Raw genomic sequence first — 18924 nt, forward strand, 5'->3', positions numbered from 1 at the left:
CTAATTTAATAGTCATACTCATATCTATATCTATATATAGATATATAAAATATCCTCTCAACCATTATTAAAGCATCAAACAATGTGGATATAAATCAAGAAATATGGATAAGAAGAGGCTTGGCAGAGTTTATAACTTGTGGTTACGGGCATTAGGACATACTTGAGTGGGCAGATTTGGTGGTCATGGTTTAGAAATGCTTATAGTCAGGCACAATCTTATGGCATGTCTGTATATAGGGTCCGGACCGTCTCCGGTCCAGATTTGGGACAATTCGGTCTTAGCCTTTTTTTGATAATCAAAATCATTCACATTTAGAATTTGTTGAGTACACATTATTCCTCTAAAAAATTACGCCGATCGGATAACGAATACTATATATTCGGATAACTTTTGTTTGGAAAAAAAAATAGACGGTCAGAAAATTAATTGTTCATAAAAAAGTGATATGAATACATAGTATCCGTTATCTGATCGACGTAATTTTTTTACAAGAATAATGTACTCAACAAACCCTAAAATGTAAACGGTTCAAATTATCGAAAGAAGACCTAAAAGTGAACCCAATGAGTCAAACTGGAACTTCCAATCTAAATGATGGACTGGAGACAAGTCCCAAAATAATCTTCTTTAAAAATCTAATAAATATGTGTACATCTTATTATTTTCAGACTTCATTTTAATAGGATTCATTTGTATGAAATAGAAGTATCTTTAATGATTTCAAATCCAATATGTTCACCTCACATGAATGGTGCACTGGACCTCCAATAATGACAAATGATTGATGCCATGCCACACATTTTCGATTGACAACAAAGACTGTGAGCTGGCAATATGTAGTGGTGCCAACTCATTTGACACCAACCAACTTTGATTTTATGATGTGAGGTAGATTTACAAATTTGACATGTCCGCATCATTTTCCACAATAGAAGGGAAAAATAATTATGAGAAAAAAATGAAAAATAAATGTAGCTTGAAAAATTGAGATTTAGCAAATCATTTTTTAGTATATATATATATATATATATTTTTTTCTTTTTAATATTCTAAAAAATGATACGTTTGGTACGTGTTAAAAATAGATTTTTTTTAGTTTATTCAAACTTTTATTTTTTGGTAAGAAAATATCATATTACCCTTATAATAGTGTGAAACCATGTTAACATAAACAAAGGGATACGGTGGAATGTTCAAATAATGAAGGGTGACAATGTCAACAAATTTGCATTTACACTACACAACAACTGAATCTTCCGCAATTTTCTCAAATACAAACATAACTACTTCAAAAACAGTGTTCAGTCTACATATTCTCTTCCAGAAATATCATTAGTCTAAATATTTACACTTGGCATTGTTTCTTAGACAGTTCCTAACCTGTGCCGGTCTTGCTCTATATTGTACAATGGGACTCAGTACATGAAACTTCTGCTAAATTGGGGCCAGAAGAGAGAGATGTACGTAGATAAGGTAAATGATACATTTGTGTCACCTCGGTCCAGAAAGCTCAATGGGTTCTATAACAAATGAGGAATCATCGTGGACACTGTAGTTCCCAGTGAAATTACAAATCTGCCCTTCGCACGTGTTGTTTCCACCCTGTGATTCCTCCACATGACCTGGCTGCCCGGCAATACTTTCAAGGATCTTTAAGACTTCTGACATCTTTGGCCGGAGGTTGGGGTTCGATTGAGTACAATGCAGGGCTACTTCAACTGCTTTTTCTAACTCTTCTGCACTAACACATCCCTTGAGATCCCTATCCACTAGCACTTCTAGTCTTTTTTCTGCGTACAAGGTTCTAACCTGCAAAATCCAACTAATAATTACAATCCATGATTAATGGACACAATGGAAAAAAGAAAAAACAACTTTGGGAAGTAGGGTGGTCTTCATTATGTAGTCAACCAGGGCAAAGAAGATATAAGCTAAGGTTTTTGCAATTTAGTGACCAGTGGTAGCAGATGAACAAACAACACATGTTTAGAACAGTTTAATTTCACGCTGGACGTCAGGTTTTCACAACTTTACTTGTCCAGGCCTGGGTCAAGTCGCTGCCCTAAACAGCACTGCATTTCATTTTCCAGGGCAACCATGACAAAAAGAACAACTCAGATAGACATAGACACATCAACTTGTGCAGAGTTGTTTTGGAGGGACTTTCCATGGAAAAATGCTATTAGAATAGAAATCCATAGTCTGAGTTTGCTTAGGATGAAAGTTGATAGAAAGTGAGGGAAAGAGGAAAAAATATGAGTTTATTTGGCATGAAAGTAATGAAAACGACAATAAAACTAATTTTCTCATACAACTTATATTAGCATTGTAATTAAAATTTTAATCTCTTGCAAAAACTACTGGAAAACACAAGAAAAATTTTAAAATGTCCATGCAAAGTGTTACCTACAATTAAGATTTCAAATTTCTCTATATTTTTTTGCAAAATTTTCATCCTAATTAAATGCTTGCAAGGAAATATATTTTCGTTTCCATTTCTTTTCTTTTATTTTCACTGGTCACCATTTTTTCTTTCCCATAAAAAAGGTAGAAAAACAAAAATCAGAAGAAAAAGGGTTCTACCTTGGAGAGGTTCCTCATCATAAACAAAAGGAAAATTAATAATAAAAAAAGCTAATCAACAATTTTGGTTATTCTCAATGCAAGCATTCTCAAATGGGAACATTCACAGCAGCTGTTTGATTGACAATCAAAACCACTTCTACTCTGTTGTTTACACTGGTGATCTATAAATTCAAAGAGGACTTCTATCAATTCTTTTCTTACTAAAAACATGAAAATGGAAACTTTGCACCCAAAAAAATAAAAAAGAAGAAAATAGTACCAAAATACAGATATCATAAAATGCTACTTACCCAATCAAGGATCATTCCCTTCTGAATCTGACCATTTCCAGCATCTAATGCCTTCTGCCCTGTTATAAGTTCCAAAAGCAGTATGCCAAATCCAAAAACATCGGTTTTCTCAGAAGACTGCCCAGTCGAAAGATACTCGGGGGCGATGTGTCCTACAGTACCCCTCACAGCAGTAGTGACATGTGAATCCCTAAGATCTAACAGCTTAGCAAGACCAAAATCCCCAACAACCGCTTCAAATCTTTCATCAAGCAAAATGTTTGCGGCTTTGACATCCCTGTGAATTATTCTTGGATTGCACTGCTCATGTAAGTATAACAGTCCGCGGGCAGCACCAAGGGCAATATGCATGCGTTTATTCCAATCCAAAGATGGCTTTTCCTTACCAGTGTCTGTTAATGAGAATTCAGAGACAAGGAAGTTGCATTTGTATTCAATTAGAGAAACCATGTGAATGGAATATAACTAGTTCCCATGCAATTTTAAGCCCAATAAGGATGGAAACTTGTCTAACAGTCAAACATAGTAATATTGAAATTCATCATTTACTAGCATAATGATTATATAATGATTATATAATGATGCACAGTGGATTTTGACCTAATTCTTTCTTTTAGACCCTCAAATTGGTGATTTTGCCAATTTTGGAAAGTTATGTTCTAGTAATGACTTTATTTGGGGATATCCGTTTTGACATATTTCTAATATTTTCTAGTATCCAAATTTGGACTTAACCCAAATTTTTGTAATTTTTGTAATTTTTTTTATTATTCTTGTGTCTAGCAAGGAATTAGTTTAATTAGTTGTTTTCTTGTTGGATTAGGGCTTCTCATATTATAAATAATCATGTATGCCTTGGGGCAAGAGAACTTTTGATCAGTATTATTCAATTCCTCTTTCAAAATTCGTTTCTTCCTAGTGGATTCAAGGATTCTTTCCGTAGATTCGGTATTCTTCGTCCACTGGAATGATATCTAGTTCTATGTGATAATTCCGTTGCGTCATATACAAAAATACCATAGTTGAATAAATCAAGTGCCTGACAACTTGTTAGTGAACAACAGTATAGTGGAAGGTCTATGAATAAAGAACAAAAGTACCAAGACACAATAGATTGCATGCACAAACCTCTCAAGCGATCAGCAACGCTTCCATTTGGCATATAAGGGTAAACCAGCAACCTCTCATTAGCTGTCATACAAAATCCATATAATCGAAGAAGGTTTCGGTGCAAAGCCAATCCTATCATCTCAACTTCAGTTTGAAACTGTTTTTCTCCGGTGAAATTGGGATCTCTCAGCCTTTTCACTGCCACCACTGTCTTGTTTGGTAGATATCCTTTATATACAACTCCAAATCCACCTTGACCTAAAATGTTTTTAGGACTAAAATTGCTCGTAGCAATTTGCAGTTCACGGAATGAAAACCTCCTTATGTGATTAGCATCAAATTCGATATCTTGCTGCACTGCATATTCAAATGACAAGAGATTTTACTACAATATGCATCTCCAAAAACATGCTATTAAGAAAAATAAACTATTGTCGTTCAGGAGATACCATATGATGTAAATAGAAGGCGAGATCTGTACCAATGCACCCAACTGACCAGAAGCATCATGAAAATGACAAATATGCAACTCACACCTACGGCAACAGAAACAACCCATCGATGATGATTGCTGACTTTCTGATATGAACTCGTGTCTGAAAGTGAAACACACATTATCTGTTAGTAAAAATGTGATAGACTGCTAAAGGATGGAAAAGTTATACATATCTTACCATTAACGGGGTTTGTAACATTCTTACAAATTTGTGCAGACGAAAAAGAGCAGAGAAAACCATTCCCTGTAACACTGCAATGAAAACAAGATGAGAGAAGAAATTTGTGATGTGCATTATGTAGGGTGTCAAGAACAATGTTTTGGTTGAATCATAAAGCTTAAATGAATGATAGTAACACCACCAATTAATTAACAGTTGAGTACACCATAAAATTTCCTATAAACTTGCACTGGGGAACGTGAGCGATCCAAAGTAACCCTGTTTGCAATCTCTAAATAAGCAATTTTTTGGCAAAAAAAGCCAAAAGTAAAAAAACATGTTTGGTTTGGCTAAAAAAGCAACTTCACTATAAAAAAACAACTTCTTTTGGGGAATGGCAATAGAATTGTTAAAAGATGATTTTATACTCCATACTTTGAAAAATTCCAGAGTGTCCCTTTGGTTATGTTGACAAAGGCTATGGTAAATTTTCACCAAAAAGCCGAAGTTGACTAGCAAGATTTTCTCTATAACAAAAAAGAAACTTTTTTGGCAATTACCATACACATCAGTTTTCTTTGGATTCTAAAAAAAAAAAAATACTAATAAAACAATTGCCAAACCCCACCTAAGTTTTGGCAGTGTTGGACCTTGGCATGTAGTGTGGAAGTGGTTATACACTAAGGATCTCACCTGTAGCCTTTAGCTTGTATTTTTGGAGTAGGACCACTAAGGTTATTGAACGACAAGTCCCTGCACAAGATTGTTGGGAGAATATTCAGCATCTGATTATGCTTTTTCAATGTGAGTTTAACAAAAAAAAAGAAAAAAAAAAGAAGCTTAGATGCAATTGAATACATACAAGAATGATAGACCTGTAAGATCTGCAACAGGTCTAGGAATCTGTCCAGATAACTTGTTTCTGCTAAGCCGTCTGAAAACTTGTCATAGCAAAGGATTAAAAAATGGACCATCACACCCAGTTTAAATGAACAAGGAAAATGGATCAAGCTATACTCACAAGTAACTTAGATGATCCAGGAAACCCAAAGAGCTTGGAATTTCACCGATGAACTGATTTCCTGAAAGGTCAAGAGTTGTTAGTTCTGAAAGCTTCCCAATCTCAGCTGGGACAGGACCGGATAACTGGTTGTTCTGTAATAACCTTCAAGAAGAACAAAGGATACTGATTAGGAATAACTCAGTTTATGTCCAAGGAAGTTAACGTTAGAAATTGATGCACTTAACTAGGGTAGGTGAGATGTGAAATAAAAACATGAATTGAACAAGAATCTAAACCACGCACACAATAACACAAATATTTACGTGGTTCAACCCAGAATAGGACTATGTACAATACAATTAAGAGAGATGCGGTACTTCAATTATAAATACATAGTATTGGGGCAATAGGGCAAAATAGTGAAACACTAAAAATATCCTTACTTTACAGCGGTCAAGTGGTTAATGGTCAGTATTTCACTTATTAGGATCCACACTACTCAACATATAGGGGACAAGAAGGGAGGATAAAAAGGAGTACATATTGATAATCAGAGCCTTGCAACTAATCATAACTACAGAACACAAGTTCCTTTGCTTATCTTCCAATTGAAACCTCAATTACATTCTTAACATTTTACAACTATTCAGTGTTGTATATTTCCTTCATATTTTCCTCTTCTTCTTCTTCTTCTTCTTCATTTTTTTTTTCTCTACATTAAAAGGAAAGGAAAACAAGCTCTTGACAAAAATAACATCCTTATGGAGTAGTGGACGGCCCTCCTACATGAGAAATTTCATAAACTTGCAGGAACTAGAATTATCCATAAGCAGATTTCAATTGTTATCAAGTACCAACTAGGAACAACTTGCAAAAATAGAAACAACATCATCTTCCTTTCAAATCCAATATAATTGCATGATCTAGGAATAGTTTGGTGCGTATTGGACAAATAGCCCTAATACGTTTTTAGCCACAATTACATCACTGTATCAAGATTGAGTAACAATCAATCAGACATGCTGTGTGCCCAAATTTTGCTTGCTTAGTTGCAGGGGATTGTTTGCCTTGAGCTGAATTCACACCATTGAACTAGTGAAGAATACCCAAATATCTCTAAACCTGTAAAACTTTCAATAGGTGACAATGAAAATAAAAATGAAAAATCCATCTAAAATGCAAATAGATTAATGGGCTCACATTGTCTGAAGGTGAGTCAAATTCCCAACACCTGGTGAAAGAATCCCTGCCAACCTCATACTGGCCATGTCACTGTCAAAAATACCCAAAAACAAGAACTAAAAAAAATCAATAAAAATTGGAAGTCATTTCAAAATTACCACCCCAAAAAACCAAAAAAAAAAAGAAAAAAAAAAGAGACTAATTCATTTTGTTTCTGCTGCCTCAAAACAAGAGCAATTCAAGACTTACAGAGAAATTACAAAGCCCTCTGGAGAGCAACCAACCATGTTCCAAGTGCAAGGATCAACAGAATTTATATCCCAACCATCAAGTACATGATATTCATCTATCATTTTACTCTTCACAGACATCAATGCAGCCACTGATATACACACCCAAAAAAGAAAAAAAAATCAAAATCAAAAAAATGTTGATTTTGAACTATAATTAAATTTGTATGGCAAGCTATTTCCCAAAATTCTGAAAACAACCCACCATTTAAAAACAATGAGAAAATGAAACCCATGTGGAAACAAGAGGGTTTTCAAACTTTTCATTATTTCAACCAATAATGACATATCAAAAAAGTACTAAAAGAGCTCAAATGAAGTCAATACTTCACCTTCAAAGTTAACACCCTTAGGAGAGAGAAGACTATCATCAGAAGCTCCACCTAGACCCACCCAAAAGAAAAGAACAAACAAACCCACCATTACCCATTCCATTGGAGCACAGAAAGGCGACAAATTTGTTGAAATTAACTCTTTACAAGTTCATGACGGCTCTGAGAATTTGCAAAATGTAGAGATTTGGGGGTTTTGAATGGAAAATTAAAGTCATCGTCAATGTTTTTTAGGAATCTAGACTAGATTGTTGCATCGAGGAGCTCTGATGATAAAACGTTTAAAAAATAATGTGAAATGAAAATTGAGGAAAATGGTATTGGGAGCGATGATGTAAAAGAAAAGAAAATGTTTGGATGTTTGGAAAGCGGGAAAATTGCATCGAGATTTGGGAAATGACAGAAATGGTTCCCCTGTCTTTCTGTTAAAAAACGAACCGACACCTCTGCCCAACATGGCTTTAATTAGACGGGTCGAGTCCGCACCCTAAAGCTCCCTCTTGGTCCCATCTAGATTATCTAGATAAAAATTAGATTTTCTTCGGATTTGTGAGGCTAAGGTGAGTTTCGTTTTAATAATTTAAATAGATTATTTTTAAAAAATTTTATGTATGTTATTTATAAAAATAATTAAGCCTCCGTTTGGAAAGTAAGTTGATTTTTTGACTATTTTAGTATGGGTTAAAAAGTTTGATTTGTGAATAATTTTTTAACTTTTTTTGTGAGAGAAGAGTGTAATGATTATGGATTGGATGTGATGTTTTGTTTGTTGTGGCTAAATAGCCTATTTTGTTTTTTGTGGCTAAAATAGTCAAAAAAACTCTTGCCAAACGGATTATAATACAATAATCGTAACATATTTAATTTATTATATTTATTTCAAAAAAATAATAAATGACAAATATATTTTTAAAAATAAATTATTCATTTTTTAATTGTAAATACAATAAAATGAACAAATTATTGAAGCTTCGTTTGACATTAGCTAATATAGTCATTTTTTTGTGTTAGGACTTTTTTAATCTAATTTTTTTTAGTTTCGTTTGGTTTGAATTTTTTGACTTTTTTAAATTTTGTGGAAGAAAATATGTAATGATTCTGAATTAGATATAATATTTTATCTTATTAACTTATTTTTCCATTATGTATTTTTTAGTCCCAAAATGATGTCAAACCCGGGCTAAATTGACCTAATTTTCTTATAAGTGATGTACACACAAAAAAAACTTGAGAAAATTACCATTTAGTGATAATTTCATAAATTTATTACAAAATAATATATATATATATATATATAATTTATAATTTATTTTCAAAATCTCAATTGAATTGCAATTTTTTTTAAAAAAAATTTACAAAATAAATTATTTAAATTAACGAAATAAACACATGAGGGAGTTTGTAGCTACCAAACCCTCGAATTCATCATACTACAATTTGGTCAATTGGCGCGAAAAATGTTGCAGACTTTGCTACCGTGTGGACTTTCGAACACACCCTCTGACATGACACGATTAATGTTATGAAGTGAAGTCCATTTATTTCTGTTTAGCTGCTAGGAAAATGAGTCCGGATTCTCGGCCGCTCTATCCGGCAGTCCTACCCGGTAGCTCCTAAAACGATGTCGTTTTGGGGGTAAATTTTCAAAAAAAAAACAACGCAGAGGAAGAGAGGGAGGAAGGAGAGGAAGAGGAAGGAGGAGGGAGGAGGAGGAGGAGGAAGGGAAGGGCCGGACTGGAGGGGGCCATAACCAGTGGGGGAGGAGGAGGAGGAGGCGGGGCCGGAGGCGGAGGCGACGGCGGTGCAGTGCTGGAGGCGACGATCGGACGGCTGCGACGGCCGGCGGCGAGGCGACGAGCTGCGATGGCGAGCTCGCAGCCTCCTCCCTCTTCTCCCTCTCCCCTCCCCTCTGGTTATGGCAACTCGTCGGAAAGAACGAAGAAGAAGAAAAGAAAAGAAAAGAAAAAAAAAGAAAAAAAAAAAAAAAAACCCCAAAACGACGTCGTTTTGGAGGGCTGCCGGGTAAGGCGGCCGAGGATCCGGATTCGAAATGAGTATTATGGAAAAATATTTTATAAAAATAATTATAAAAGATTTGACTTTTAAATTATACATGTAATATATTATAATGTATAATGTAAGAATGAATATTCTTTTGTGACTATCCTCGTGAAGCATTTTTTTTATAAAACTTAAGTCGTGTTTAGTTTAGAAATTTGAAGAGAGATTTAAAAAGAAAAAAAAAATATTTGAAACTAAATAAAATGTAATATTTCATTCATATTTTACGTCTTTTTTTTTAAAATCTTCCAACTAAAAAAAGCGTTAACATTTTCCTAAAAAGATTTTCATTCTTTTCTTAACCTTCATCAGAATATAAGAAAAACTTAGCGCACTCACAATTCAAGGCAATAATTTAAGTCTCATTTAGAAACAGACTTTTTAAATAATTTTTTGACTTTTTAACTAAAATATAATATAAAAAAACTAATATGTTTAGAAAGACTTTTTAACTTGAAAAATGCTAGAGGTCCCAAATTTTCTACCAAATAAATGACCAAATGTCTCACACCACACCCATGTGAGACATTTGGTCATTTGTTTGATAGAAAATTTAGTGTCCCTAACATTACCCTTTTAACTTTCTGTGAAAAGATGTACAAAATATAGAAAAAAAAGAAAATCTTTGATTTTTTTGTACGAGTTGTTGGCTTTTTAATTTTTTTAATGACTTTTTAACTAAAAAAATCACTTGCCAAACGAGACCTAAGTTATGTAATAAATGAAATTAAACATTGCCCCCACGAACATTGAAATGAATTGCACACGCTCTACACAAATTATTCTTGGATGGGATTAAAATGAAACCAACAACATTATTTGAAGGAGGAATTACAAATCAATGAGAACAAAGAAAATTAATTGTAAAAATATAGAAATACAAGTGAAAACTGTGATCTTACTTGCACTAGAGGACAAACTCCACTTGTACCTCTATATTTTCACAATTACTTTGTACTTATTCCCATTGATTTACAATTTCTCCAAAGAGAATACTAACAACTGCCAAGTCTATGCATGCACAAAGACTACACAAAAATACCAAGCCATACCAAAACGCAGCAGCATTACATTCCTGTGATTCAAAGCTCAAACAAATCAGATGGCAACTGATCAAAACCTCAGCACGATCATGTGGCAGTTTCGATAGATCACTTCCAAGTCCATCATATCAGGGAAGTGAAAAACAAAAAACAGCAAATGACAAATATATATATTGGCAGAACTAGCACAAGGTAGCATAGTATAGGTACAAAGTAGAGCAACAACATTCTATGATTCAGTCAGCCACAAAACAACCAAACATTAAAAAGTACAAAACAAAATCAACCACCAACAACAATTCCCACTCCCCACCCAACCCATCTGTTCTTTTAACCGCCTTCCTAGCTATCTTTTTCTTTTCTTTTTTCCCCTTCTGCAGAAAAAACTATATGATTATAAAGATTACTACAAAACATATACAAACAGATTCTCTCTCTCTCTCTCTCTCTCTCTCTCTCTTTCGTTCTCTCTTATCCTTTTTTGGGTAGTAGGGAAGTTTTTGTTAGGCGGCATAGCAAAGGAAAAGCATCGGGTCAAATGAGTGCAGCCATTGAGCCTCCTAAATCTTTAATGTCATCATAGAGCAAGATATGGTTGCTGATCAGACAGGCCCACCACAGGGTGATTTAAATCCCCATGTCTCATTCATAGATTTGTAGAAACCAATTTTCCATCACTCTTTAACTCATGTGATTGAAGGGAAGAAATTTAGACCCATATGTCGTTTCACGTGCTCTGGTATCAACTTGCTAACAAGCTCCGGAGAAGCTCCAGACAACTGTGCGATCAGAACAATACAATTGTTCAATCATTATGAAAAACTTTAATAGCAGTTAATGAAACTTTTTGTGTAAGCACTGAATAATCTCATAGCAATTTTTGAATCCAATCAACTCAAAAAAGCCTTGTCTGACCCATAATTATTATTGGTGTTTATAAACATTGTCATCAAAAATCTAAAAAAAAATTCACAGAATCATGACAAACAAAACATAACAAAATTACGCAATTAAGAAAGAAAGAAATGATACAAGTAAAATCATTGAACCCATACACAGAGAAATAAAGTTATGTTCGCTATTATGCAATTAAGAAAAGCTTATCTAATGAATGCTGAAAGTCTTTTTTTTTTTAGTTTTATATTGAAGGGTATATACGTGTAATCAAGTTCATCTTCCCTTATAACTATCAAACAACTCACTCACACTATTTTAATTGACACAATCCCATCATTATGGATGCTTAACATCCATGCCTTGGTAAAATTCTATGCAGATAACAGAAACTTTAAAGCAAAATATCGAAACTTTGAAAAACACATTTCCAATTTTTCTTCTATTATGTTTTTTTAATCAATCCCAAACTTTCAGACCACACTGGAGTCATCACTGCCCATTGAATTTGTTAAATAAATTGGTAAGGTGGGGTCATGTTTTGCATAACTTGATGACTTAATCATCATTTAATAGTTAAAGTCTCTTTTGGGGAGTATAGAATGAAAATTCTGCTTAATTAAAACTTCAAACTAATCATTTTTTGCCAGACAAATGATAAGTACGAAATCTGTGTCTTATTTATCACATGAGAAATATTGATTTTATATTATTAAAAACATACAGTTTTGCCTCATTTTTTTCAATTGGTAAGAATTTTTCAACTAACTTTTTATCAATATCAGCATTTAAGCATTGGAGCCACCCCAGGGATAAATAAAAAGGGCAACAAAATAAAACAAGTAGGGTATTGAGATATACCTCCTGCTTAAAGTTGAAAAGAGGGGGTAATGGGCGACCGTTCGGTAGACGAGCACTGGGTTCTCGAAGCTCATCAAAGAATGGATGTGCGCATGCCTCTAGCTGCAATATGAAGAAAATGACCCACTCAAACAGAGGAGAATGAATACTTGAGTGAGAGAGAGTCCGGGTCATAATAACTCATAGTGACAATCCCCATTTCTATAACTAGACATTAATGAATTATTCATACTAATGAAAGTAGAATCAAACTCACTGCAGTACAGCGAAGACTTGGGGAATATTGCAGTAGCCGTGAGGCAAGATCAATTGCTTCAGGAGGCATCCGGTGGTGGAAAACCTGAAACCACAGCCACACAAAATCAGAGTGAGTCATGCTACTATAAAAACCAAAGTGACTCATCATAACTTAATAGTAGAATGAAAGTATACCTTGTGCCAAGGATGCGCCTTTATTTGTGGAAACCTAAAATCAGTATAATTCGGATTCATACAACGAACTTCTTCCCGAGTTGGTGTACCAAGAACCTGAAAGAAAGAATGTAAGAAACTATCACAGATTCACATTGTTAAAGAATTGCATATTTTTTACACTACTGATAGAACTGCACCTTGATAATCTCCACAAGCTGGTCCACTGCACTTTCTCCAGGGAACAATGGCTAGAAGAGTGGACATCATGAAAAGTCAGCTAAACATAACAGAAATGTGGAAAACATTGAAAACATAGAAAACATGGAAAACGCTGCAGACCTGGCCTAAAAGAAGCTCAGCAAGAACACAACCAGCTGACCAAATATCAATGGAGGTTGTATATTCTGTGGCACCAAATATGAGTTCTGGAGCGCGATAGAAACGTGAGCATATGTATGATATGTTTGCTTCACCCTTCACCTGTGTCAATTGGAAAAGAATAACATTGAATATACGAAACATGCTATTAGAAACCCTATGAAGTTTAATGATATTCATCAGCATAAATCCGTTATTTAAGAGAAAACAGCTTTGGTCATGAAATATACATGGACATCAGGAAACTAGATTACAATATTTTTCAACTCAAAATTCCTCAGGGAAATAGTTGAGGCATGGAAGAGGAATTGAAGTCAAAAGACTTCAAACAAACTATTCATCCATACATCTAAGAAAAATAGTTTTTTTTTTTTGGGTAATCATAAGAAAAATAGTTAATATGACTAATCAGATAATCAACAATCATTATATTCAGAACCCAAAAACACTAAATAAGAATAAATCTAATTAACCTAAATACACATGTAAATAAGCAATGTCAAGGAAAAAGATCCAAGATCATCCAGGTCCAGTTATATGATAACTCAATCTCATTATGATGTTGTTAGTTCAAAGTATCACACCAGAAAGGTTGAAGTGGTAATCACTAATCAGCATGCCAAGTATGGGTCTAATAAACCAAAAGCATTGCACTATATTGAACTCTAATTGAGAGAGAGAGATCAGCACTCCACAACCAGAAAACAAGTAGGGCATTAACCACATAGGCAATATTTGGTTCAAATAGTACCCGTTTATGTTTAACTTACTATGGTCATCAAATTAAAATTTTCAAAACTCCTGAATATAGCCAATTGTCCAAGTATACTTGCACAAAGTGACGCTGCATCTCACAAAGCAAGAAACCACAGAGCAATGGAAGGTACCACAGCAATTGAAACCACACCCTAACAGGTACAAATGCCCCAACTACAAGCACACAGTGACTCAAAAAACATAAGAAGAATAACCAATGCAGGAGTCACCAACAAGAAGTACTTCAAATGTATCAAAGTTCAAAAGATATATATCTGTCAAGAACAACGATAACCACACAAACTACGATGCATTGAAGAAAAGTGGAATGTGTACTTCCAAGAATCAATTAACAATATGCCAAGGAGAGTTCACATCAACTATGGGACATAGCCGCAGCAGAATACCAAAATTTGGGCCATTCTTAAAAGTATATCTCATTAAGTCGTTAAATGACTTCTTTTTTTTTTTGAAAGAATACTGAACATGTGCATCCAATAAACAACATATTATGCCCCAAGGTTCAGATAAAAAAAAACCATTCTTCATACAGAGTCCATGGCCTGAACATATGACAAATGAACAGATTTGATCACAATATTTTAAGTATATTATGCCCAATGTTGATATGTGAAGTACCACAATGCACCAGCATAGGACTACACATACTTGGAGCAAATTCAATAGGTAATCTAAAAGATAATAGATAGCCAATGGAGAGAGCTGAAATAAAGACTTGCACATACTAGCATTTTTGCACTTCCAAAATCACAAATCTTGACCTGGTGAGAAAGAGGATCAACCTGTACAAAGCCAATAATGACCTCAGCAAACATCCATAAAGAGTTTTCTCAAATTAATAGCCAAAAAAATGCATACCAGAACATTCTGAGGCTTCAAATCCCTGTGGCAAACTCCAGGAACAGTGTGCATATATGCAAGCCCCCTGAAAATCTGAGAAAATACCACACTAATTAATACAAGTCGAAGAAATAAGAAAACAATGGAATCTTGGACAAGCACAATGCATACTTGGTAAGTGTACAGTTTCACATAGATGAGAGGCATTGTCTGGTTCATATTGCTGTAATGCTTCAAAACCCGATACATGGTCTCGGGGACATACTCCATGACTAAGTTGAGAAAAAGCTCATTTTTACTCGTAGTGGAAAAGAAACAATGCTTCAGAGAAACCACATTCGGATGATCCATTGAGCGCATTAATTGCAGTTCACGGTTCTTGTATCTTCTGTCTTGCAATACCTTCTTTATCGCCACTGTCTCTCCAGTTTCCAAGCATTTTGCCTATGAGAAGAGTGGCATCAGCGCATCAAACGAGATAAAAAAGATTTTGCTGCATGAAAGAGCAGCAAACATCATCTCCATACCTGAAAAACAATCCCAAATGACCCCGTCCCAACAACACGCTCGGCCATATAGCTGATGGTCTGCAATAAGCATAAAAATACAATCAATCCCCCTACATGAGTAAATTTAAGAGGGTAAGCTATCAAAATCGCTCTGTTTGGTTTCACTTTTAAAATTTGTTTTCCGAATTATTTTCAGAAAAAAAATGAAACAAACTCGTCATTTTCCTATGATTTTCTCTTTTTGGGGGTGAAAATATATCTTTACTATTTATTTTCATCAAATTTAGTTTCTATTTTTCCAAAAGCGGACTTTGAAAACCAAACCAAACAGATATATAAATATTTATGAACTGAATTCCAGTTGATTTGAAGACTGGATCATTTGAGGGGCTATGTGAGTCTTTCTAGTGAAGATCCAGTTTTATTAAATGTGTTCCCCAACACAAACAATTATATATCCGAGTGTATGAATCAGTAAGAGATCTTGATCAGAGCAAGTCAAAATTTTGTTCAAGAAAGTAGAATACCTGTTTGGGTTCTCCATTTTTGCCACCAATAGTAGTGGAAATTATGTGACCAGTGACTGCATCATTTGCATCAACAACTGGGGCAGAGATCTCCTGGAAGAAATATGAGATCAAGATGTCAGACAAGCAACTCACAGATCAACTAGCTATGAATGTCAAACAACTGGTATTTAATCTTTAAATTTTTTTACAAATAAAACTACAAAAACAAGATCGGATACATCAGATCAGAAATTAGAAAATTCAAGAGATCTCTGATGAAGAACAATACTAAAGACATTCTAGTGAGCAATTTTACTAAACCAAATCAGAGAAAATTTGAAAATGAAAAATATAGATATATATATACACAAAATAAAAAAGATCTAAAAAGTAGTTCAGCTTAAGATTCACAACATCTCAAGGAAACCCTAATCAACCCTCCGTTTGCTTACCCAGAAAACAGAAAAACAAAGAAAATAAAAACCCACATAAAATTTAACTTTTTTAGCCAAAGGGTATGTGAAAAAAACGCCAATTTAGCTAAATTTTCTGGGGAACCAAACGGAAACCATACACAGCCATTAAGAGATCAGATTTGATGGGAAATTTTTCGGGAAAATGAAGAGATCTTACCTTATCGTCAGCCATGAATCATCCGGCGAACGATGATGGAGGAGGAGGAGGAGGAGAAAGAGGAGAAAGAATCTTTTCTTTTTTGACAAAAGTTTTCAGCTCATAATTGTCGGGCGGAGGGAGGAGGCCCCATCAACCAAACAAACTCCATGTGATTCCAGCTCTTCCTTTTTGTTCTCCTCTCTCACATATCAAAGAGTACACAAAAGGACCTATGTTTCAGCATAATTACCAGAGTGGCATTGTGGGATGTGATGTTTCAATCTTGTTTGGTTTGAGGGAAAATATAACAAAACCCGGATAGGATACTGAACTAAACCCGTTTAAGTTGTATCGGCCCAATTAGTTGATGAACCTTGTATTGGACATTCCAAAATTTTTATCAAAGTAAAATACTCTTTAAAAAAAGAGTATTCGGACCACAAGTCTAAAGGACTTGTTTGATTTGTGTTTGTAGAGTAATTTTTTAGATAAAAAGTATAAAAACTTGTTTGGTTTGCCTTTTTCAGAAATGATTTTGAAATATTATTTTGGGGAGAGAGTTTTAAAAAAAGCGATTGATTTGATATGTATGAGAGAGAGAGAGAGAGATTTTGGAAAGAAGCAAACCAAACAAAATTTTGAGATTTTTTTTAAAAAAATTTGTTTGGTTTGATTAATCTTGAAAATTTGTTTATAGAAAATTTTTCTCAAAATTTTTTCCCAAAAACAAACCAAACAAGATTTTTGGAGTAATAGTCTTAAATTCTATTTTTTTGGAGTTCAAAAATAATAATAATTTAATAAATTATAGTATCACAACAGATTTGTGTCATTCCATTAACTCAAATTGGGACATAACTTCAACAGCACCAAGAGGGGATACCTTGTAATAATCCACAATTACAATGGCACAATACCTCTAGAGCAGATTTCTTATAATACTTCCTAGAGTACTACCAAAACGATGTCTTTTTGGATAAATATTAATAAACAAAACACGCAAAAAAAGAGAATGAAAGAGGAGCCCCATTCCCATTTCCAATCTCAGAGCCCTATCACACCTATAACTCATCTCCGTTTACTTAAGCCCATCATTGCTAGTCCCTTTCTTCTTTAGCCATCGTGACTGTCACCCCTAACCTCCTTTATTTCCCTCTTCACTCCACTCCACCCCACCCTACCAACCCCAACCCCTATTGACCTACCATTGCTAGTTCTCTCATTTCCTCAGCTTCTCATTTCTAGCAAACTCTAATTTGCTACCGCTCTATCTAGATCCCAAAAACTCTACAGAGATAGAGAGAGACTTATATGTTGGGTTTATCGGGGTACAATCTAGTCATCATCATCATCGAGGCGTGATTTGGTCGCACACACCTCTATCTATTCTCCTGCTACCATCGGTAATTGCCACAATGAGAAAAAGAATCAAGGTTTTGATGAAAGAGAGAGGGGGAGTTCGTCGGTCACGATTCTATGGTCATGGATGATGGCAATAGCGATTGCAGTCGTACATGTGGGAATCCTTTTGCAGATGGTGGTGGCAAACTAGAGGGCAAACGGCATATATGGCGACTGCGATGGCTTGGCTCTATCTCTCTCTCTCTCTCTCTCTCTCTCTCTCTCTCTCTCTCTCTGCGTACATTTTCCTTTTACGTTGTTTTTTTTTTCAGTGTTTTGCTCCAAATTTTTGTCAATTGTCTGATCATGTACTCTAGGAGATCACCGTAGAGAAAACTACTTTAGAGGATCCAAACTCATTACAATAATCTTGCAATGATAGTTTAAGAACTCAAAACACAATTATTAAGCAGTTTAATTTTTCAAAAAATGTGTTTTAAACTCGTAATCCAATATTACAAGATTATTATAAGGATGAATTATTACAGAAAATCCTTATTCACAATTTGAGCCCCATATATAGGGTGTAAATCTGGCCTGTCCCGACTGTGCGCTCCCGCTATAATTCGGGCTAAGCTAGCCCACGAGACAAAAAAATTAGGTCTAGACCCAAGCCCAGGGGTATTCGGGTCTTGGACCGAGCCGGTGGGCCTGGGCCTTGCCTTGGGCTTGGGAGGGCCTGACCATTTTTTTTTTGTTTTCTTAAATTTTTTCTACCAAAATTTTATTATTTTTTACTAAAAAAAACACTAGGCCTCGGTCGGGCCAATGGATCGGGCCAATGGTTCGAGCCAAACGGGCTGGACTGGGCTTCAAATGATGGCCCAAGCCCAAGAGCTCGGACCGGGCCCAGGCCTAAACAGGCCAAGCCCATCCCAAATCGCGGGCTTCGAACGACCCACAAGCGGACTATTTTTATACACCTAACCATACATCAAAGATTAACAAACAATTGAGTACTACTTGACCTATAAGGCCAATAGTTGGTCAACAAAACACAATTGACCAAGCTATGTGTAAAGGACATATTGTTGGAGTTGGTGATCTTTAATTAGTCAACCCTATATTTATGCTTTGGTTTGGTTCTTTTCTTGTGTATCAAAACAAACGGCTTGTTATATTAATACAATTTGTAAGTTTCAGTTGAATTTCTAGTCGTTACATTATAT

At 34.9% G+C, this 18924-nt stretch overlaps 2 protein-coding genes across 5 annotated transcripts; both read right to left on the reverse strand.

Annotated features, from left to right (window-relative positions):
- Positions 1-1202: 1202 nt before the first annotated feature.
- Positions 1203-7884, reverse strand: LOC114263863 (Leucine-rich repeat protein kinase family protein). The gene is made up of 11 exons (XM_028204446.2): positions 7454-7884; positions 7081-7213; positions 6850-6921; positions 5668-5811; positions 5509-5580; positions 5340-5399; positions 4665-4738; positions 4440-4586; positions 4009-4347; positions 2881-3272; positions 1203-1813 (listed from the first exon to the last, which is right to left on the reverse strand). Exons 1-11 carry the CDS (start codon positions 7554-7556, stop codon positions 1496-1498), a joined length of 1854 nt encoding a protein of 617 aa, XP_028060247.1. The 5' UTR covers positions 7557-7884; the 3' UTR covers positions 1203-1495.
- Positions 7885-10694: 2810 nt separating this feature from the next.
- LOC114263862 (shaggy-related protein kinase eta) lies at positions 10695-16630 on the reverse strand. 4 transcript variants are annotated; one of them, XM_028204445.2, is made up of 12 exons: positions 16373-16630; positions 15758-15850; positions 15249-15308; positions 14893-15165; positions 14740-14814; positions 14607-14663; positions 13066-13206; positions 12924-12974; positions 12745-12840; positions 12569-12652; positions 12313-12414; positions 10695-11336 (listed from the first exon to the last, which is right to left on the reverse strand). In XM_028204445.2, the coding sequence occupies exons 1-12, from the start codon at positions 16385-16387 to the stop codon at positions 11244-11246; spliced, it is 1140 nt and encodes a 379-aa protein (XP_028060246.1). In that variant the 5' UTR covers positions 16388-16630; the 3' UTR covers positions 10695-11243. The 4 variants fall into 4 exon arrangements, with proteins under 4 accessions (XP_028060246.1, XP_082742672.1, XP_082742675.1 ...); XM_082886546.1 differs by having other exon boundaries at positions 14643-14663; positions 16373-16628; XM_082886549.1 differs by having other exon boundaries at positions 15249-15340; positions 16373-16518.
- Between the last annotated feature and the right edge of the window lie 2294 nt (positions 16631-18924).

This window comes from Camellia sinensis, chromosome 9 (assembly GCF_055761805.1).
Source record: "Camellia sinensis isolate YWXY chromosome 9, ASM5576180v1, whole genome shotgun sequence".
Classification (NCBI taxonomy): domain Eukaryota; kingdom Viridiplantae; phylum Streptophyta; class Magnoliopsida; order Ericales; family Theaceae; genus Camellia; species Camellia sinensis.